At 53.8% G+C, this 21,627-nt stretch overlaps 1 protein-coding gene across 8 annotated transcripts in view; it reads left to right on the top strand.

Annotated features, from left to right (window-relative positions):
* CHD5 (chromodomain helicase DNA binding protein 5) overlaps positions 1-21,627 on the top strand; it is a 33,605-nt gene that overhangs the window by 10,779 nt on the left and 1,199 nt on the right. For 3 of the 8 annotated variants that reach the window (XM_082776928.1, XM_082776932.1, XM_082776929.1), the window contains 35 exons: positions 1,157-1,323; positions 1,707-1,925; positions 2,478-2,684; positions 2,771-2,982; positions 5,253-5,384; positions 5,884-5,992; positions 6,377-6,568; positions 6,657-6,857; positions 7,243-7,380; positions 8,100-8,221; positions 8,612-8,785; positions 9,338-9,479; positions 9,690-9,821; positions 10,371-10,488; positions 11,010-11,134; positions 12,108-12,339; positions 12,428-12,553; positions 12,666-12,838; positions 13,582-13,756; positions 14,223-14,309; positions 14,821-14,909; positions 15,098-15,231; positions 15,429-15,573; positions 16,982-17,141; positions 17,300-17,379; positions 17,876-18,005; positions 18,689-18,778; positions 19,177-19,314; positions 19,520-19,628; positions 19,831-19,963; positions 20,444-20,639; positions 20,783-20,946; positions 21,156-21,259; positions 21,373-21,423; positions 21,575-21,627. In XM_082776928.1, coding sequence (XP_082633054.1) covers positions 1,157-1,323; positions 1,707-1,925; positions 2,478-2,684; positions 2,771-2,982; positions 5,253-5,384; positions 5,884-5,992; positions 6,377-6,568; positions 6,657-6,857; positions 7,243-7,380; positions 8,100-8,221; positions 8,612-8,785; positions 9,338-9,479; positions 9,690-9,821; positions 10,371-10,488; positions 11,010-11,134; positions 12,108-12,339; positions 12,428-12,553; positions 12,666-12,838; positions 13,582-13,756; positions 14,223-14,309; positions 14,821-14,909; positions 15,098-15,231; positions 15,429-15,573; positions 16,982-17,141; positions 17,300-17,379; positions 17,876-18,005; positions 18,689-18,778; positions 19,177-19,314; positions 19,520-19,628; positions 19,831-19,963; positions 20,444-20,639; positions 20,783-20,946; positions 21,156-21,259; positions 21,373-21,423; positions 21,575-21,627 — 4,959 coding nt within the window. Of the gene's footprint in view, positions 1-892; positions 961-1,156; positions 1,324-1,706; positions 1,926-2,477; positions 2,685-2,770; positions 2,983-5,252; positions 5,385-5,883; positions 5,993-6,376; positions 6,569-6,656; positions 6,858-7,242; positions 7,381-8,099; positions 8,222-8,611; positions 8,786-9,337; positions 9,480-9,689; positions 9,822-10,370; positions 10,489-11,009; positions 11,135-12,107; positions 12,340-12,427; positions 12,554-12,665; positions 12,839-13,581; positions 13,757-14,222; positions 14,310-14,820; positions 14,910-15,097; positions 15,232-15,428; positions 15,574-16,981; positions 17,142-17,299; positions 17,380-17,875; positions 18,006-18,688; positions 18,779-19,176; positions 19,315-19,519; positions 19,629-19,830; positions 19,964-20,443; positions 20,640-20,782; positions 20,947-21,155; positions 21,271-21,372; positions 21,424-21,574 lie in introns of all 8 variants that reach the window. The other 5 variants (XM_082776934.1, XM_082776933.1, XR_014318908.1 and 2 more) reach the window with 4 other exon arrangements.

Here is a 21,627-nt window from a genome sequence, read left to right as displayed (position 1 = left end):
ACAGCCCCTGGAGAAGCATGGCTCGTGGCAGGCTCCCAGTGGAGTTGGTGTGGCTGTGGGCGAGGAGGCGTCAGAGGGTTTTGTTGGGCCGTGTGAGAGGTGTGGCCAGGCAGCGTGCAGGCAGCAGGGCCGTGGTAGTGATGCAGGAAGATGGAGGCATGTGAACGTCGGTGAAAGCATCTGGCAGGGTCTCTGAGTGGCCGTGTGGCTGTTTGTATGCGTATTCCTTCACTTGTGGAGGGCCTGGAGTTGGTCTGGTCATCTCCATCCTCGTTGGGAGCAGTTATTCTGCACCAAGCTACCCCAAGCCACTGGGCTTCGGCTTCTTTACTGACAAGTTTTTGCTTCTGAGAAATGAAAGGATGGCTTCTGGGCTCGGGGACAGGTAGGAGGTGAGTGGCTGTGCTCCCACACAGCGTGTGGGCCTCCCAGCACTCGGTCAGGGTGGCCGTGCTGGCCGGCAGGCTCGGTGTCTCCCTTCTGAAGGATGTTTCTTCCCCTCCTGGCATGTCGCAGCAGTGGCTCGGGCTGATGCAGGCCCTCGTGCTGGAGCCTGACGGCTCCTGCTGCGGGCCGGGCAGCCCTGGCAGAGGGCAGGGGCTGGCTGGGCTGCTCGCCCTGCCCTGCTGGGGGAGAGCTGTGCCCGGAGGCTGTGGCAGTGCTGGGAGTTGAGAAGAGTCCTAGCAGCAATTGCGAGGCGTCCCTCTTTCCCTCTTCCCTTTGCACGGAGTTGGAGGAGCTGCGTCTGCACCTAGTGAGCACCCAGGGAGAGCAGAGGAGGCCCAGGAGGAGAGCCCTCCTCAGCTGTGTTATGTTGCATGGTACATTTGCAGTTGACGGTGCTGGTATCTGTGGAGGTTTCTCTGACTGGCCTCCCTTGCAACCTCTCCAGGTTCTGGCATTCTCCATTGAGAGCCTGAAGGAACCAAAGGATGATACAGTGTGGAGAGAAAGACAGAGGTGAGATGATGCTGTGTGCAAAGATAAACTATGGTGCTGAGGGACAGAGAGGTAGGGGGACGTAACAGGAGGGGACCGAGGCGAAATGTTTCCCTTGCTTCCTTAACTAACGTAGAGGAGCGATTGTCCCATTCCCTCCTGGGAGAGCGGGCCGTCCTGCTGCCCTGCTGACTGTGCGCCTGTCCCTTGCTTGTAGCTGAAGAAGGGGATGGATACGAGACAGACCACCAGGACTACTGCGAGGTGTGCCAGCAGGGAGGGGAGATCATCCTGTGCGACACCTGTCCCCGTGCCTACCACCTCGTCTGCCTGGACCCCGAGCTGGAGAAGGCCCCCGAGGGCAAGTGGAGCTGCCCCCACTGTGTGAGTGCAAGTGCCACTGCCCGGGTGGGGGACATATCTGGTGGCGAAACATCTCTTGGGAGACGTGGAGGTGCTGCTCAGGGTGCCTCTGGGCTCTGTCCCCAGCTCGGGGACACGCCATCATCTTCCCTCTGCTCCCACAGCCCTGCTCGGTGCTGCCAGGGCTGGGGCCTGCTGGGGAGGGGGTCGCTCAGGGCGCCCACAGCCTTCCCTGCACCACCTCCAGCACCTGAGCACGGGGATGTCCCATTCCCCACTTCGTGTGCCCTGCAGAGCTTTCATTTCTCTGCAAGCAAAGCAGAGCACTGCAACGAGAGCCTGGTTCCAGAGCCAGGCTGGAGGGGGCTTTGGGCAACCTGATGCAGCTGGATGTTCTTCCCCAGGAGAAGGAGGGGATCCAGTGGGAGCCAAAGGAGGATGAGGATGAGGAAGAGGAAGGTGGCGAAGAAGAGGAGGATGACCACATGGAGTTCTGCCGTGTCTGTAAGGATGGAGGGGAGCTGCTGTGCTGCGACACGTGCCCGTCATCCTACCACCTGCACTGCCTGAACCCGCCCCTGCCCGAGATACCAAACGGTGAATGGCTCTGCCCTCGCTGTACAGTGAGTGTTTCCAGCATTCATCGCCCTGTTCCTGCTCCCGTTCCTGCTGGCCCCATGGCCCTGCCCTCCAGCCCCTTGCACCCACCTCCTGTGGCTGTGCCACTGCCCCGGGCTCTGCTGCTGGGCTGGCTCCTGCCCTCTGCTGCCAGCACTGCTCCTGGGACAGCATCGCCCCCCGGGGTCCTGCCTGTCCCCAGGCAGTTCTGCTGCCTGCATAATGTCCCCATGTAGGCTGCTGGCTTTTAGATTGCTTGTCAAGTCCCATTTGATGCATGCCCTGTGTTAGGGGGGCCTTTCCCCCTGAGGCAGGCTTGCTGCGGAGGTAGGCGTGAATTGTGGGGCCTTGAATTGTGCTGGGGAATTAAATGTGGGAGTAATGAAACATTTATGGTGCTCGGGCTGCCCTGGTGGCAAGGCCTGTCCCCACAGGGGGGCTGCTCACACGGACACCTGGGGCTCTGGGGGCTGGAGGGAGGGATGTGGGGGGATCCGAGGCCTGACAGGGTTCACGTTAAACCACGCGCTCTTGTGGATTTTCTTTTTCATCCTCAGTGCCCCCCTTTAAAGGGCAAGGTGCAACGCATCCTGCACTGGACCTGGAAGGAGCCGCCGGCCCCGCTCCCGTCCACGCTGCCGGCCCCGGATGCGGAGCTGCCTCTGCCACTGCCCAAGGTGCTGGAGGGCATCCCGGAGAGGGAGTTCTTCGTCAAGTGGGCAGGGCTCTCCTACTGGCACTGCTCCTGGGTCAAGGAGCTGCAGGTGAGCACGGGGCTGGCCACGGCGTGCCCTGGCCCTGGCCGTTCCCCTGCGGCCGGAGGGGTGACGGCAGCTCTGTCCCGCTGCAGCTGGAGCTCTACCACACGGTGATGTACCGCAACTACCAAAGGAAGAACGACATGGATGAGCCGCCGGCCTTCGACTACGGCTCTGGGGACGAGGACAGCCAGAGGGAGAAGCGGAAGAACAAGGACCCGCAGTACGCCAAGATGGAGGAGCGGTTCTACCGCTACGGCATCAAGCCCGAGTGGATGATGATCCACCGCATCCTGAACCACAGGTGAGGAGGAACGGGCGGCAGAAAGGTGCTGCCAGGGCGCCCGGATCCCTGGTGAGTGGTGTCACCCTCCCCATGCCCCCCCAAGTTTTGCAGCTGAAGCTTTGAGCGGCCACTCAGTCTCCTGTGCTGGTTTTCCCGTTGTGCACAGATCTGATTCTGATGGTCTGTCTGGTGAGCTGAGCTCCTGGGGCACCTGTCACACCCTGGGACACCTATTACACTGCCAGCCGTGGGATTTCTGTATAAAACCTAGTTTATGGCAACTGTTAACTCCGCAGTAGTTGTCTGTGGTTTTGCTGAGGACTTGCTGGACATCTGGCTGGAGCTGCCTGTCAGGAGCAGCCGATCTGTGCTGGCTGGGCTGTTCCAGCCCCGAAATCCACACGTACAGAGCTGCAGCAGTGACAGTGAAGGCCATGCACATGCAGCCCATGCGGGCATGTTCCCAGTCTCAGGGCAGTGCCTAATTTCTGGGGAGCAGCCTGAGCTGGTTTGGGTGAAGGGAGGGTTGGCTGAGGTGTCCTCCCCAAGGCTGGAGGTTCTTGTCCCTCTGCAAAACTGAGTTCACAATCTGATAGAATTTCAGCTTGTTTCAAGGTTGCTGTCACCTTGGGGTGGTTGCTCCTGAGGTGATACCAGCACCAGCAGTGAATTGATGCCTTATTTTCACTTCAGTTATGTTGCACATTAATAATAGAGGTAGTAAATTTTCCCAAAAGTTGGCTGCATAGAGTTGCTCCATTCTTCCCAGATGTATTGTTTGGATCCCCGATGCAGCCTAATTATTCCATAAATTGCTGCTGCAGCCTGGTGATCAGGCTTTCTTCCATCGATTGTACCCTGTGGCTGCTATTGCTGACCTAAACTGCTTTTGAACACCGGTCCATTTCTGTGTAGATCATTTGTTCCTCTCAGAAACCATGCAGCCCATCTGCATTCACATTAAAGGTAAGCTGGCAGCAGGGATCCAATATTACATGTACTGGAGAGGTGCATAATGCCCACTTACCTCCTCCTACTGCTGGTAGGAACTGTGCCCGAGGATAGGAATTTGAACAAGTGCCTTACTCCGTGATGAAGCCTTGACGTTTGCATTTCCTTTGTGCAGAAGAAATATCCTGCACAGGAAATCTGCTGTGCAAATATATATTTTTTTTTTACATCAAGCAGCTAGAAACACCTTTTTATTGAATTTCTATATTTCAAGTGGCAACTTGAAATTTCAAGCAGCAACACTGCTTGGGGGCTGTTTGACAGAAAACAAACAAATCTGTCTGGCTAATTTTCCTGCGAGCTTTACATTGTCTGCTAATAAGGCAAAGTTTATTTTCCCATAGGTACATAATTGGCCTCTGTAGTGTGTTTGTTCATTTTTCAGTGTAACTGAAGCTTCATCGAGTAATGAATGCTACAGAAAAAAGAGAGTAAGCTCTGCTCTTCATCCAGTCCTGGTAAAACAGGAGTACAGGGTTTAGTGAAATGGAAGAGAAGCCTTTAGAGCTTTTTCCATGGGAATGCCATCACCTGTGATAAACAACAGCAATTTCCTGTGCCAATGTGGAACAGATACGTGTATAAAATACACATTAAAGTGCGGGTATAAGTATTTGCTCTTTAGGGTGTGGACCAGTAGCTTATTAACAGAGACAAGAAGAACCATGCCATGTCACAGGCAACATGGACAGAGCCTGTGGTGGCTTTTGGCTGCCAGCACTGATTTAACACGCGCAGCAGATCAATGGGCATTTCTGCTGGAAACTGTCGATGGTTTCCTTATGTTTTTTTTAGCTATGCTTGGATGTCATGGAATGTATGAAAAGCAGAGGATGAAGTATCCGGTTCTGTGGAAGCAGATTATGGTTAGCTTTTTCCTGGGGATCATGTCTCCAGCTGATGAAGCTGTGGTGTTCCTCCAGGGGGATGCTCCTGGACTTGTTGCCCTTGGACGTGCTGTCTCCACCCACGGCTGGCAGTAGTCCATATTTATATGTGGACGTACACTCATCTGTGCGTGGCAGAGAGATGAGAGCTGTCATACAAACAGCTGTCTCTGGGGCTCGTGCTCTGGCAGACTCAGATGTGAGTCTCCTGGGTGTCTGGGGACAGCCACTGAGGAATTACCACGTCAGGTACTGTTGTGTGTAGGGTTTCTTGTCTCAAAAGATTTTCATTTCAAAGTGAGCATTGTGCCAATACTGTGAAATGCACACAGAGGCTGTTTTCATCACTTTTTTTTGTCTCATTGATACGTTTTATGTGGTGTATTATAGCTTCGATAAAAAGGGAGACATTCATTACCTGATCAAGTGGAAAGATCTGCCGTATGACCAGTGCACCTGGGAGATCGATGAGATAGACATTCCCTACTACGAAAACCTCAAGCTCCTCTACTGGAATCACAGGTACGAGCCATCCAGGCAGCGTGACTGCAGTTGATGTGTGCTGCAGACCTGTAGCTGCCTTTCAGAGGGTGGTTGCTGAGCACTTTCTCAAAGCTGGGTCTTGGTAAGATCTCTCAAGGAAACGCTCCACCACTCAGGGCTGCCTTGAAATCCTGTCTGTTGGCTGTTTTCCAGCTTATGCTCCTCTTCTCCTACATCTGTACTGCTGGAAATACTCACAGCCTCACTGTGCTTCATGGAGGCCCCGTGGTGCTGCTGTGTATATGTTGTGGGGGGAAATATAACGCTCTGATGAGATTGCTGTCCTTCATTTTGGCTGATGTTGCAAGGACTCTTGGAAGGGGATAATTAATGCTCCATGAGTGCCCATGGGAACTGGGCCAGAAAAGCTCCTGTGGGGAAACAGGCAGTGGAATTTGAGAGGCATTTCTAACCCCTGGCTTGAGACCGGGAGACAAATGTCTGTCTGCCTTTTCCCGATGAGTGCTCACTGTTTCAGGGAGCTGATGCTGGGGGAAGACACACGCCCTCTAAAGAAGCTGAACAAGAAAGGGAAAAAGCTGAAGGAGGAGAAGCTAGAAAAGCCTCCAGAAACTCCTCTTGTTGATGTAAGTAAGAACGGTGGGTTCAGCAAGAGGGTGTGTGAGCCCACAAAAAGAAAGGTCTCTCTGTGTCCCAAACCTGTTACGTTTTTCTTCTTTTGTCCCTTCAGAGACAGTTTTTCTTTCTTTCTTTTTTTTTTTTTTTTTTTTTTTCATTTGAAGCTCTGGGGTCCTTCACCCTGTGCACAAAGATGTTTGGGGTCTCCTTTCCCCAAACCTGTGCAGGTCTCACATGCACTGGGAGAAACAGACGTGTGCTGTGAAAGACCTGTGCTAAGGGGCAGGGCTGTGTCTGCATCTCTTTTGGGGCCATTCTGTGTCACAAGGAGGGATGTGCTCGACTACAGAGAAGGGAGAGGGAACTGATTACTGCTTTGTGCCTTTGTTCAGCCTACAGTTAAGTTTGACAAACAGCCGTGGTACATCGATGCTACGGGAGGCACGCTCCATCCTTACCAGCTGGAAGGGCTCAACTGGCTGAGATTTTCCTGGGCCCAAGGGACTGATACAATCCTGGCTGATGAGATGGGGCTGGGGAAGACGGTGCAGACCATCGTGTTCCTGTATTCCCTGTACAAGGAGGTGAGCACACAGCAGTCCCTGGGATGGCTATGAGCTGCTCAGCCTCCTGGCACGGAGGGAGCAGCTTGGGCTTTGTCTCCCTGAGCAGGGCCACTCGAAAGGGCCGTACCTGGTCAGTGCCCCGCTCTCCACCATCATCAACTGGGAGCGTGAGTTCGAGATGTGGGCGCCTGACTTCTACGTGGTGACCTACACAGGGGACAAAGAAAGCCGGTCGGTCATCCGGGAAAATGAGTTCTCTTTTGAAGACAATGCCATCCGCAGTGGGAAGAAAGTCTTCCGGATGAAGGTAGGGGCTAAGTCTGTGTGCTGCCCCTGTTTTCACTGACTGACATCCAGAGAGGGAGGTTCCTTAGGTCCCTAATCAGCTCTTTTCCAAAGAGAGAAGCTGACACCATTTATAAATGTAGAAGACTTATGACGGGCTGTGAAGATTTCTGCCAGACCTTTTTCTGTTTCTGTAATCCCCTGCTTCGTTCTAATGTTCAGATGGGTTCTGCTGGTGTGACTCATGCCTGGGCCCTGCTGCTGATGCCATTGCAGTGCAGTACCAGCAGCCCCTGTTTTTGGGGCTTGGGTTACAACTGGTGTCACTTGCAGCAGCACCACCGGTGGAGACTGTCCCATTTCCTACCCTCTTGTAACCTGGCTTTTCTCTTCCTCTGCTCCTCCAGAAGGAAGCCCAAATCAAGTTCCATGTCCTGCTCACCTCCTACGAGCTGATCACCATTGACCAGGCGGTGCTGGGCTCGATAGAATGGGCCTGTCTGGTGGTGGATGAAGCACACAGGCTGAAGAACAACCAGTCCAAAGTAGGTAGCAGACATTTATGAGCAATTCTTCCAACCCAGTGCTTTTGCTGCAGAGATAAAATGCCCCCTGCACAGCCAGTCTCTTGCTCTCCACTTTGCTGCTTGGGATGAGAGATGTCCTCAGCTTGCACAGGCTCTGCCCGGGGCGTGTTTCAGTGGGATTTCTTTCTCTAACGCCCTCTCACATTAGAGAGCCGTCAGTAGTGAGCTAGGTGACAGCCTGGCTGGTGATGCCAGCAGCAGGCTCGGGGCAGTGAGCCTGCCTGCTGGTGGATGAAGCACGGGCTGAAGAGCTCAGCTTGTCCTGCAGCAGCACGAAGCCAGCAGGCAGACAGGCAGCGAAGTGTCTGATGCACTCAGGAGTTTTACATCTTTTATGTTCAGTGCTCCAGCTCTGCACGCAGAAGATGCGAGGCTGGTTGTTTTAAACGAAGGAGAGAAGCCATTGGTGCTTTTTAAGCAGAACACATAGTGGAGTGTTTTATTTTGTTCTGATTTTTGAGAAAAAGCAATTTGCTTTTTTTTTTTTTTTTTTTTTTTTTCAAATAAGTGGGGATGGCTCTGAGCAGGACATGCAGGCGGTGGTCTGGCTTTGCACAAGGAGAGGGAGCAGGGGTCACTGCTGAGTTTCCATGTGTGCACTCTGCAGATCTAATTGTTCCCAGATGATTTGTCAGTTCCTTGGAGTTCTTTTAACCTAATGTGATTTCTTTTCCAAGTTCTTTAGAGTATTAAATAGCTACAAGATTGATTACAAGCTGCTGCTCACCGGGACTCCACTCCAGAACAACTTGGAAGAGCTCTTCCACTTGCTCAATTTCCTGACTCCTGAGAGGTTTAAGTAAGTTGCACAAGTTCTCTTCCTGGAAAGGGAGGACAGCCTGGATGTGATCCTTGCTGGCCAGTGGGGCCGTTCAGTGGGTGGTTTTCCAGGGCTCCTGTCTGTTTTGTAGTGCCTGGATGCAGTTACTGCTGTGTAAATGTCACTGATCTGCATGGCAGGTTGCTGGCTAAGCACATGGGCCCAGTGGTTGGCCATAACAGCCACACACAGATTTTATTAATGTTGAATACTACTTTTTTGGCCCTGAATGTAGGTACTGCTTTCCTATCAGTCAGGAGGTTTGCGTCCTTCCTCTCTCTGTGGAGACAGTGGTATTTTGGGGAACTTGTGCTTTAGCTCTGCAAAATGTCCCTTTTGCTTAGTGCTGTGTTGTGGCTGCTTTCGCAGTAACCTGGAAGGATTCCTGGAGGAGTTTGCAGACATCTCCAAGGAGGACCAGATCAAAAAGCTCCATGACCTGCTGGGTCCCCACATGCTGCGGCGGCTCAAGGCGGATGTCTTCAAGAACATGCCGGCCAAGACAGAGCTGATAGTGAGAGTGGAGCTGAGCCAAATGCAGAAGTGAGTAACAGCATCGCAGCAGGCTGTGCCTGGCTCCCCTGGGGCAGTGGGGCTGCCTTCCCTCCGTCTGCAGCACGGGGTGGCAGTGGGGCTCCAGGGGTCAGAGAAACCCCTCTGTTACCAGACCCGCTGTGAGAAGAGCTGGAGTCTTTTATGTGCCACAGGGGAGGGCTCAGTCTGGCTAAATTGGGCTCCACGTAGTCCCAGCTGCTCTGCAGGAGGTGTGTGATACACGGCAGGCTGTCTTGCAGGGAAAGGTGTGTTGCTTCTTGCTGTCACCGTGGGGCAAAGCTCCACGTACACCCAGCAGCAGGGAGCACTCCTGGCTGCTGTGCCCCCAATCCCATCCCACTTCCAGGGGCTGTGGTGTCTGCAGAACAGCCAAACGGACCTGGCCCCAGGCTGGGGATGCTGAACTATCATTTAAAAAAAAAAAGTCCCTGTACCAGATATCCCTTTTGAAGCTCCGTTGACTTAATTGGGGTTCGTTGGTGCCATCTGGTTTTTGCCAGGCCCGTAAGAACGGTGTCTGTCCCCTCCCCATCTGTGCAGGAAGTACTACAAGTTCATACTGACAAGGAATTTTGAAGCCCTGAATTCCAAAGGTGGAGGGAACCAGGTGTCACTGCTCAACATCATGATGGATCTGAAGAAGTGCTGTAACCACCCGTACCTCTTCCCTGTGGCTGCTGTGGTACGTGAGCTCTGTGTGCACTGTGGAGACATCTCACAGAGCGTTGTGTGTAATCCCTCAGTGGGGTTGTTTCCATGATCTGTCTCTGGTTAAAGGTGCAGGTTTTGGTGGGAGTGATTTGATACAAATATTTGGTCCTTGCAATGCATGTGAGTTTCTCCCTGGAGTTACTGAATGTTTTACTCAAGGCTAACCAGAATGTCTTCACAGGAGGCTCCAGTTCTGCCCAATGGATCTTACGATGGGAATTCTTTGGTTAAATCTTCTGGGAAACTGATGCTGCTCCAAAAGATGCTGAAGAAGTTACGGGATGGGGGTCACAGGGTTCTGATCTTCTCCCAGGTGAGCAGTGTGGAAGGGCTAGTGAGGAACCTTAAAAATTGCTGAAGGCTTTTTTTGTTCTGTATGAGAATTTTGTTAGGTACAGATAGAGATAGGTGGAAGAGCTGCTGACAGCTTATATCACAGCGTGACACCTTGGCAGTCACGGTGGATGGACTGCATTCGTCCCTCTCCTGAGGGAGTCCCTGTAGTGTTTAAAACCTTTTTTTTTATCTGTGGATAAAAGAGAATGGTAATAGCGCTTCCCCTTGGGGAAGGCCGTTCAGACATGATGCCCTCATGTTGGCAAAGCTGCCTCTGGAGGATGAGACGTGAGTGCTGCTCCTCTGCAGTACCCAGCTGCTTGCAGGGCTGCTGCCCACCGTGACCTTCAGGCTGTGGGTGTGAGCCTGGCAGTGGCTCCAGGTCACACAGCAGGATGTGGGGAGCGCGGTCAGTGCCTCGGGGTGCTGCTGTTTGCAGCAGTGTCCCCCAGCCCTGTGCACGGCCAGGCTCTCTGCAGCACGGTTCCTGCAGAGCTGCTCACACCGTGGTTGCCTCGTCCTGCAGATGACAAAGATGCTGGACTTGCTGGAGGACTTCCTGGAGTACGAAGGCTACAAGTACGAGCGGATAGATGGGGGCATCACCGGAGGCTTGCGCCAGGAGGCCATAGACAGGTTTAACGGTACTTGCTTTTCTTCCCTTGGAGGAGCAGGTGCAGGCACTGCCTGCTGGGGGGGATTTTTGGCAGCAGCCAGCAGCGGGGTCAGGCTGCCTGTGCCTGAACAGCCCCCGCTCACACAGCCCAGGTGGTGTGTGGGGTTGTGTGCGTGTCTGTCGTGCAGCTCTCTGAGAATTCAGTGTCCTGCTGCTCGGCGTAGGGCTGTTCCTACCACGTGGTTAAGCCCCTGCAGTGGTGTCTGAGCCTGGTCCTGACAGCCTGTTTGGCTTGAGAGACTGGGCATATCCCTTCAAGGCCTCAGTAGGCTGCAGAGCTTCCCCTTCAGGTCTGGAGCTGTATTTTCTCCAATAACTGATTTCCAGGCAGTGATATATTTTTACTCCTTGCCTTCCGTGCCTGTTGCTTGTTGGCTTAGACTGATGATTCCTGATGTTTTATAACTAAAGCACGGTACTGCACCTTCCCAAGTAAGCCAAGCTCCTCTCTGTCTCACCTTTTACCACCTGTGGGTTTCTCTTTCTCAGCTCCTGGTGCTCAGCAGTTCTGCTTTCTCCTCTCTACCCGCGCCGGTGGTCTGGGCATAAACCTTGCTACAGCCGACACAGTCATTATTTATGATTCTGACTGGAATCCCCACAATGACATCCAGGTTTATTCCTTTTTCTTTTCCTTCCCGTATAGTAAGTACCTTTCTGGCTGGGCCCTCTCTTTCCACATTCTGCCCACTGAAACGAGCTGCTGACAGCTGCAGTGTTTGCAGGGCACGTTTCTGTTCAGGAGCCCCCTTCCCATTACTGCTGCCCTTGGCCTGGCCTGTCTGCGGTGTGGGGGAGCACTGGGCATAAAACTGGCTTTGCTCCATAGGCTTCTTGTTCTCTCCTGCTGCTTGTTTGCAACCAGCTGTCTCCTCCTGTTCTGGGGACCTTCCACTTGTGTTCCCAAAAGCCTCTGGTGAACAGCAGCTAATGCCTGACCACCGATGGGAAACGGCAGCTGGAGGGGCTGAGCAGCAAATGCCTCTAAAAATAACAGAAAAGCGTGGACAAATGCTTTTCCTTCCCTGCATCCTGGCTGAGAGGAGATCCTCTCCTGAGCTGCCCATCTGTGCCAGCGTTTCCTTTCCCTGAGTCTTTGGCAAGAGGGTGTGCTGGTACGGGGTGGTGACGGAGAACTGAGGGCCTGGTGAATCTGCAGACAGAGGGTTCCTGAGAGGAACGTCCCTACACTGCCAGCTTTCAGACCCTTCGGTTAGAGGCCTCCATTAGGGAGCTGGTTTGCCTGCAGTCAGTGGAGGGGGAAGGAGAACTCCCACAAAGCCTTCAGGTTGTCTCTGAGGAGCCTCTTTTGCTCCACTGCCCTGTAGCTGCTGTTTGTTGAACCGAACTTTGCTCTTGCTGGTGCCTTTTGTGCCCTGGAGGGATCAGAACTTGGCCTCCTTGTGTGGCGTGGTGGGGTGCCGTCCTCGACAGCAGCGGGGAGCAGTTCCCAGCCTTGTCCTCAGCACTGGGGACCTCACTTCTGGGGGAGAGGGGCTCCTCTGGCTGGGGTCTGGGGCCAGGCTGGCGTCACTGCTCAGGCTGGCTGCGAACGAGCTGCTCTGCAGCTTTGTTCTCTGCCTGCAGGCGTTCAGCAGAGCTCACCGCATCGGGCAGAACAAGAAGGTGATGATCTACCGCTTCGTGACGAGAGCCTCCGTGGAGGAGCGGATCACCCAGGTGGCCAAAAGGAAGATGATGCTCACCCACTTGGTTGTCCGTCCTGGGCTTGGCTCGAAGTCGGGCTCCATGACCAAGCAGGAGCTGGATGACATCCTCAAGTTCGGGACGGAAGAGCTCTTCAAGGATGATGTGGAAGGTGAGGTCGAGAGGGAGCTGGGGGTGCTCCGAGCGAGGCAGGTCCCTGTCCGAGCTGCTGGGGCTCACTCCTGTTCTTCCTCTTGCAGGCATGGTGTCTCAGGGGCAGCGGATCGCCATGCCGGATGCTGTCACCCCTTTCTCTGACACGCTGTCAACCAAAGGGGGTGCAGTGACTCCTGGCATGAAAAAAAAGCACGGTGGCACCCCTCCAGGTCTGTAGTCCCCACTGCTGGGGCGACTCGGCCCTGTGCCCAACCTGAGCTCGCCCATCTCGGGGTGCAGGCGAGGTGATTTGCCTTCTGTTCCCCACACTTTGCTCTCCAGGTGACAATAAGGATGTGGATGACAGCAGTGTGATCCACTATGACGATGCTGCTATCTCTAAGCTTCTGGACCGAAACCAGGATGCAACTGATGACACTGAGCTGCAGAACATGAACGAGTATCTGAGCTCCTTTAAAGTGGCCCAGTATGTTGTGAGAGAAGAGGATGGTGTGGTAATGTGATTAGTATCATGTCTTATAATCGCATCTCTGTGTGTGTCCCTCCATATGTGCGTCTTCCTCTCCCTTTCTTGTTCCTGCAAGTGGTTCTCTGACCTGTTGCAGACTCTCAGTAGCACTCAGTACTCTGGGCCTCCTTTCCCATCGGAAAAAGGAGCTGGTAGAGGACTGATGTTTAAGGTGGAAGCAATAAGGATATCCAGGTGCTGGTGGGCTGGGTCTCCTGGGAACCTGAGGAGCTGTGAAATGGCCACATGGACAGAAATGTTTTTGGTGTTGGGTCCCTTCCCTGTGAGGTAGCTCTTCTGGTTGTTCCCACAGCTGCAGGATGTGATATTGCCACCAGCACGTAGGCACTTTGTGCTGTCCCTCTGAAGGCTGCTCCCTGGAGACTGAGAGCAGGCATGGTGCTGCTTATACACTGTATTGCTTTTATTTTCCCAGTAGCTGACTCCTTCCTTCATCGGTCTCCCAAGTCTGTAGCAGGCTGCTATTCTGGGAAATCTCTGCACATCTGTAATTTTTCCCTAGACCCGAGTACGGGCTCTGCAGGGCAGGAGGGGTGGCAGTGTTTGTAGGGGCTGTTTCTAGGTACAGGTGGCAAGGTCTTGCTTGCCAGCAAATGGCTCAGTGCCCTCCCTTCCTCTTGCCCTGGAGTGCAGTTAGAAGACAGGCAGCAGTGTGACGTGGGGAGGTCTGCAGCTCCTGTCTCAAGCCTTTTATCTTCTGCTTTGCAGGAGGAGGTGGAACGTGAGATCATCAAGCAAGAGGAGAATGTGGACCCCGACTACTGGGAGAAGCTACTGCGGCACCACTATGAGCAGCAGCAGGAAGATCTGGCCAGGAACCTGGGGAAAGGGAAGAGAATCCGCAAGCAGGTCAATTACAACGATGCCTCGCAGGAGGACCAAGGTATGGCCTCGACTGCTCAGCTGCCACATGGGCTCAGGGGCGGGTAGCAGGCCCTGTGGGCTTGCTTCTCAAGAATTGCACACTCGGGTTCTCCAATGAACACAGTGGCTGTATTTGGGTGCTCAGCCTTTCTCTGCAGTTTGATAGACTGCCAGGGTCTGTGCTTCCCCAATTCTGAAACTTTTTTTTTGTCTGTAACTGTTTTTGCAGGAAGAATTTAGGAAAAAACATGTCTGTGGGCAAAAAAAAATTATAAATATATATATATATTTTCTGTATAGGACAATAATAGTTCTGGATTAGCTGAGATTGTGATTTCCTGTTCGTTGTTGCGTCTTTCTCTCTCGCTGCCTGGTGCTGGATGCTGGTTGCACCAGTCTGTGGGCAGTCTCTCACCTGTCCTGCTGTCCCTCCTGGGCAGGCTTGCAGTCTTCTCTGCTAACCTTGCCTCCCTTGTGGTCTGCAGAGTGGCAGGACGAGCTCTCTGACAACCAGTCTGAGTACTCCATTGGCTCCGAGGATGAGGATGAAGACTTTGAAGAGAGACCAGAAGGTCAGAGTGAGTTAAATCATTTGATACTCCACCGTAGTTGGCTCTGCAGGACCTTCAGTGGTAGCCTATGATCTGGGGCTGGCTGGCACTCCAGTGCTACAGGAATGTCTGGGCTGGAGGGACTGGCTTGCTTCGTAGCCTCTGTTCTGAGGGAGGTATTCCAGCTCACCCTGCGAGGTGAGGTGATTTCCAGGGCAGGAAACATGACCTGCTCTTTTGCTCACTGGCTGTTGCAAGACCTTGGCCTGATCCTTGCGGTAGAAGGATCTAGACCACAGGAGTAACAGGCATGGTATTCCCTTGCCTGGTAAGTGCTGGAAAGTGCCCCTGGCTTGGGGAGACCGGCGTGGTGGGTGAAGGGGACTGCACACACGGCTGGTGGTCTGTGCAGGTTCCCCTCCCATCAGGAGGGAGTTCAGGAAGCTTGGAGCACAGGGCCATCAGCATCTGCACTTTGACCATCCTTCCTCGTTGGCTGGGCACGTTCATCACTTTGGCTGCTTGACTCTAGGTGGCAGGAGACAATCACGAAGACAGCTGAAGAGTGACCGAGACAAGCCTCTTCCTCCTCTGCTGGCAAGAGTTGGGGGGAATATTGAGGTGAGGGTCAGCATTGGCCAGAGCACATCTGATGTCTGTCTGTTCTCATTCGTGCTGGGTCACCAGCATCAGTCCTGGTTCAGCACGTGTGACAGCTGTGAGGCTCTGAGATGCCGCGTATTTTCAAGACATCTTATTTTCATCCTATTTTCATGTTGTGATCACAGTGACACTTCTGCTCCCTGCAGGTTCTCGGGTTCAATGCCCGTCAGCGCAAGGCTTTCCTGAACGCCATCATGCGGTGGGGCATGCCGCCCCAGGATGCCTTCAACTCTCACTGGCTGGTCCGGGATCTGCGAGGGAAGAGCGAGAAGGAGTTCAGGTACGGTGGTCCCAGGTGGGCATGCTGAGGTCTGTCCCAGGCTCTGCACTGGGTTTGTTACACTCAGCTTCTTCCTGCCGTGTGCCTGGCAGTGGGACTCTGCCCCTGCCCTCTGGTGAAAGCAAACAGCTTGGGTGCTTTGCTCAGCAGGGGGTTTGTGGTCCAGGCTAGAAAAAGCTTTTGCCTTCCTTCTGTAGGGCGTACGTCTCTCTGTTCATGAGACATTTATGTGAACCTGGAGCAGATGGTGCTGAAACCTTTGCAGATGGCGTTCCTCGGGAAGGGCTGTCACGGCAGCACGTGCTGACTCGGATAGGAGTTATGTCACTAGTAAGGAAGAAGGTGGGTGAGTAAAATTTTAAATGTGCCATTTCAGGTATGTTCTGGACACTTGTAAATGCCTTCTTGTCAGGGATCCCCTTGCTGAATCTCCACGACTCCCTGCACATCTGTTTTTGTCACAGACGTATGTGATGATAATGCAAACGGCCTTTCCAATCCTGCCACTTCTTTCTCCTGAAGGCATGTGGGCTGAGAGGTATTTCATAGTCAGGGTGACAAAAAAAAAGAAATCACACTGGAGATTTGTTCAGCCTCCCCAGAGCTGTGAGTCTCAGCGCAATGGGGTCAAACGTCCCTGGCAGGGTGGGTGTGGTGATCCTGCTACTTGGTGAATCTGCGTGTAAAGCAGCCTGAACATACAGGGTCTGCAGCACTGGGCTCGAAAAGTCAGGAAAAGAGGCTCTTCTAGGCTTTAGTTTGCTCCAGACTGGGTGGGAATACCACAGCTCTTTCTGTGGTATTTTAGTGATCTAGGTCAGTTGGAGGTAAAGTGCACGCTTGGCAAAAAAAATCATGAGAAAATCACATTTTGAACTCGCAAAAATTCTTAGATTTGTAGTTTTTTTTCACTTCAGATGGGACTATTATGGTCACCTCTCAGACCTCCTGTGCTGTACAGGCCAGAGATTTTCACTTGCAGCACCTTGCATTGTGCCCAGCATCTTGTTTAACCAAAGCATGTCTTTTAGAGAGACATCCAGCCTTGATTTGGGACTGAACTCAGCGAGTTTCTCTATTGTGTGGCTAATCCCAGGCATGTGCTGACCCCATAGATAGCAGCAGTCAGTCAGGTGTAGAGGAGGAGATGGATGCTCAGCTGTCTTGCAGAACTGGACATCCACAGATTGCAAGTGATGGGTTGCTTGCCAAGTCCATTGCTGAGACTCCTTTTTCATCAGTGTGGTTCCCCACATCATAATCCATGTAGCAGCAAGGGAGACACTGAGTTGTTCCAGGGAGTCCTTTAGGTGATCAGAGAAGTGTGGCAATGAGGAAAGGCAAATGCTGAGGGTGACAGCACTTGTTTTTGGCTGTGTTTTGAGCACTGACTTTTACTTTGCTGGGTAGGAAGAGTGGGAAATTGCAACCTAGGGAATGGGACATACAGGGGAGGCTCTGTGGAAAAGGGAGAGAGCAGAGAGGCCCCAGAGGCTAGGGCTGTAAACTCACTGCATGAGCACTCCCAGCAGCCATGGGAGGGACTGGTGCAGGGCAGCTGGTGGAGGTGCTGCTGAGACCTGGGAGCCTGGAGAGCAGCAGGGCACGGGCAGCCCACGCTGGTGTGGACAGAGGCATCTGCTGCTCAGCAAAGTGTGCCACTACCTGCAGGCACAGAAGTGCCCCGAGACTGGCTGTTACTGTGCTGCTGCCTGTCTGTGTTTGACTTGCTGGCATGCGTCTGCCCCAGGTCCAGGAGTTTGAGCACGTCAACGGGAAGTACAGCACCCCAGATCTGATTCTTGAAGGCCCAGAGAGCAAGAAGTGCAGTGAGATTGTTTCTTCAGACCCCAACACCCCTGTCCCGGCCAGCCCAGCGCATATGCACACAGGACCTCTTACCCTTGCAGGTAAATGTGCCTGTGGGCTTCCAAGTGATTTTGGTCTGGCTGAGGAAGGGAGGTGGAACAAGGCATCGGAAGGTTTTGCAGGTATCTGCCTGGCACTGTGCAGTTGGCAAAGTCCAGGAGTCCCTGTCAACAGCTTCCTTGCTTTGCTGCTGTTACAGAAAAAATAGAAACACAACTTGGATTCCAAGAGGAAAAGGAACAAGTGGAGCAGAAACCCAAGAAGGTGTCTGACAGCCAGGTAGGGTGGCTTTTTTCAGCATCTCCTCCGGGAGGCCTTTTCAATGCCTGCCTGGGAACTTGGAGCTCTCCCAAGAAATGGGCAATGCTAGGCTGAGCGCTGCACATGCTCTCTCCTTTCCTGGGCTCCAACCTTTCCCCTTCTTGGAGTACAAAGTTACAGACATTTCATGCTGTCACTGCTCTGCGAGTCATGCAGGAGCTGAGATCTGTGAAACCAGGCCAGCATTAGCAGCCCTCGAATATCCCAGCTGCATGCTCCCATGAGTTTCTGCAGTCTTCCTGTCCAGACTGACTAGACTTCACTCCCACACAAACACAAAACCTTGTGGAAGAAGTGTGGGGAGAGAATTGGTCACGAACCTAAGCCCACGCCACTGCCCAGCAGACTCTGCAGAGTTGGGGTAATGGGTTTCTTGGGAAATGCTGCAGCATTGCTCAGGGATCAAACTGCATCCCTCTGACTGCTGGGCTAAGTGTGGATGCTTTACGTTAAGGTGCCTGCAAGTGCTGAGAAGGTGGAAAGTGAAGAGCACCAAGAAAGCTGTGAAAGCAAAGAGAAACTGAAGGAAGAGAAACAAGAGGAGGGTGAAAAGGCTGAGCCTTCTCCTGAGCCTTTAGTGAAAGGTGAGTCTCTCTGTGGCACAGAAGAATGTAATCCCCAAGTGCAGACTCCATTCTGAGCAGCCTTTGGTACATTTCTGAGGGCTGGGACACTTACCAGTGACATTGATGTGTGCTGGAGAAATTCTTCAGCTAAAGTCACACAGACACTGGAGCATGACCGTGACAGCCTCAGGTATGCTATTGCTCCTGACAGGTTTTCCCTCTGGTGCGAAGCTCTGGCACTTGCGTCTTGCTTAGGTCTTTCTCTTCTCCAAACCACAGTGGAAAACCTGGATGTCACAGTGTCCCACAGAAATTCCTGAAAAAAGTCTTCCTGTTGAACTTCCAGTTTGTTGTTTAGATAATGACAGCACATTATCACAAATGTAATCTACACTGTAATACTAAAGCACTCGTTTAGTATGATGTGCAAATCAAAACAACCCAAAAGTTCTGTGAAATGCTCATTTTTGGGGGTGTTTTCTTTTATAATAAGGTGTTCTGTTTGGTATCTCAAGTAACAGGGAAAGTTAAGTGTATTTTCTCGATAAAATTCAGAAGAATATTATTTGATTTTTTTTAACAACTTGAATGTACATACAATATAATTCCTTTACCCCAAAAGGGTAAAGTCTATCCAGATGTTGTTCCCTGAAGAGCATTTTCATGTCAAGTTTTTCTCACAGTACCGTTCCCTTCTACAGATGAGGGAATTCAAGAAAAAGAGAAGCCTTTGGAAAAGCCAGAGCTGAACAGTAGTCCTGGTAAAGGGGAGGACAAGGAAATCAAACCAGGTGAGGAGAAAGGAGGCTTTTGCGAGAGAAGTGGCGTGAAGTGCCCTGGGGGGCAGGTCTCGAGAGCAAGGCAGGTGTCTGGCACAGAGGCAAGGGCAGGTGTCTGCAGGGTGTTGGCACGGGCAGCTGGCAGCACCTGCAGCAGTTAGTGCACTGTGCTGATGCTCAGAAGCCAGCGAGCCCCAGACCCTGTTACTGTGGGCACTGCCTGTGCTTGTGAAAACAACAGGAGCTGCTGCAAGGAGCAGACGGTCGGCAGCCGTGGAGCAGAAAGTGGGCTGGTTGTTCTCCCAGCTTTAGTGGGGAGTTCCTCCTGCAGTTAATAGGGCAGCGATGACACAGATCAGCCTTTGGCTGAGTAAATTATACAGGCATAATTTTGTGTGTTTGCCAAGCAGAGGATACCAAGGTGGAAGAGAAGGAGCAAAGCGAGACTCAGCAAAATGGTGATAAAGAAGAAGAGGAGGATGGAAAGAAGGATGACAGAAATGTGAACTTCAGATTCATGTTCAACATCGCTGACGGTGGCTTTACAGGTAACAGCAAGAGACGAGGCATTTTAAAAGAGCCTGTGAGCTTGAACGTTCTGCAGCCTCATGGCAGAATGTCTCAAATATCTCAGCTCTGCACTGTTCCCGTGGCTGCCTGGGAAATCTCCTCGCTCGCGCTGCCTGCTGTGCTCCTGCAGTGTCCCCAGCAGCTCTGCTGGCTGACCAGGCTGTCTCTCTCCTGTTTCTGCAGAGTTGCACACGCTGTGGCAGAATGAGGAAAGAGCTGCCATCTCCTCCGGCAAGATCTATGACATCTGGCACCGAAGACACGACTACTGGCTGTTGGCAGGAATTGTCACGTACCCTTTAGCTTTGTGGGCAGTTGCCTCCCCGCGCTGGGTGCTGGGGAGGCTGCGGGGGGAGGAGACCTCTGTGGAGCAGGGGGAGCAGGGCAGCTGGGGCGATGGGGAGGGGATGGAGCAGGGAAGGGGATTGGAGAGGTGTCACCGAGAAGTGCTGCCTCCTGGCCAGTTCTTCCCTTGACGCTTCCTCTGCGCCCAGTCACGGCTATGCCCGCTGGCAGGACATCCAGAACGACCCGCGCTACGTGATTCTGAACGAGCCCTTCAAGTCGGAGATACACAAGGGGAACTACCTCGAGATGAAGAACAAGTTCCTTGCCCGGCGGTTCAAGGCAAGTCGCAGGTCCAGGGCTGGCGAGTCCTTAGCAGTGGCACAGCAGAGCCCCTGCAGCGAGGATGGAGCCAGAAAGCACTTGGCAGCGGAGCAGGAGGCGGCTGGGTGTTTTGTAAGACACTCGTGGCAGACAGAGGAGCACCCAGGCACTGCCCGAGGGGCAGGGCTGGAAGAGGGGGAGCACTCAGTGGCTCTGGAGGGTGGTGAGACCAGGCTGGCCAGTCCGGGTTTGTGCCTGGGAGTGGACTGGGCACTGTTCCTGCTCCTGACAATTGCAGTGCTATGGAAGTGCTGCCCAAATCCCTTTCTGGGATGCTTGGTGTGTGAGTGGGTCTGCTTTGGGATTCCCCAGGAGCTTGTTGGGGTCGGGGGGGGAGGATGGCAGGCATGTGGGCAGCTGTAGCTTCCAGAGTGACACTGGTTTGCACTGGTGCAGTCCTGAATCTGTCCCGAATCCTTGCTCTCCTGTACCCCCCAGTTGCTGGAGCAGGCCTTGGTGATAGAGGAGCAGCTTCGGCGGGCTGCGTACCTCAACATGACTCAAGACCCCAATCACCCGGCCATGGCATTGAACGCCCGTCTGGCTGAAGTGGAGTGCCTTGCTGAGAGCCACCAGCATCTCTCCAAAGAGTCCCTCGCTGGGAACAAGCCTGCAAATGCCGTCCTGCACAAGGGTACGCAGCGCGCTGGGGAGCGAGCCAGCTGCCCGCAGGGCTCCTTGTGAGCGGCTCCAGGCCTGGAGCTGCCTTGCTGCACCCTGGGGCAGGGGAGGGGGGGCTGGGGTGCGTGGCTCAGCGCCCGTGGGTGCGCCTTGCAGTGCTGAACCAGCTCGAGGAGCTGCTGAGCGACATGAAGGCCGACGTGACGCGCCTGCCCTCCATGCTGTCCCGCATCCCGCCCGTGGCCGCGCGGCTGCAGATGTCGGAGCGCAGCATCCTGAGCCGCCTCACCACCCGCGGGGGAGAGCCCCCGGTCCAGCAGGTCAGTGGGCTGTGGGCCAGGGCACAGAGCTTGCCCGGGAGGCCTGCGACTGCTCCACCTCGTGTCCGTGCTGTCTGTCCACAGCTCTGCTCCCCGGCCTTGCCCTGCGAGCGCCCCGGTGCTGCTGGACCTTGGCAGGGTGGAGGGCAGGCTGGGGCTGTGCTCCGGGCTCCACGACAGAGCCTGTTTCACCTTGTTTATTTCCTCAGGGCTCCTTTGGTTCCTCCCAGATCTACAACAACAACTTTGGGCCGAATTTCCGAGGTCCTGGGCCTGGTGGGATTGTTAACTACAGTCAGATGCCTCTGGGACCGTATGTGACCGGTAGGTTGGGATTTCTAGAGGACGCTGACAGGGGAAATCAGGGGGCCACGAGCAAACCCAAAGGACTGTGGGCAAGCGAGCTGTTTTCTCTCTTACCAATAGATATTTAGCCGTTTCTGAGATTTTCTTCTGCAGTTCCCATTTCCACCTGAGGTAAGGCTGTGCTTAAACTGCCTCCTTCCACGCGTCGGGACTGGCGGTAGCATGCGTGCGGGTCCGTACGTGGCGTGAGAGGGCTCGGCGCTGCCGTGGCTCCCCCCCCCTGTGCCCAGCAGACCGTGAGCCCCCCTCTCTGTCCCCCCAGCAGCCCCCCGGGCCACCCTGCAGCCCACGAGCAGGAGCCGAGGGACGGCACCG

This window comes from Aythya marila (genome assembly GCF_965140915.1).
Source record: "Aythya marila genome assembly, chromosome: 21".
NCBI classification, from domain to species: Eukaryota; Metazoa; Chordata; class Aves; order Anseriformes; family Anatidae; genus Aythya; species Aythya marila.
The sequence above is the reverse complement of the archived record's forward strand: the minus strand, read 5'-3'. Positions and strand labels throughout refer to the sequence as shown.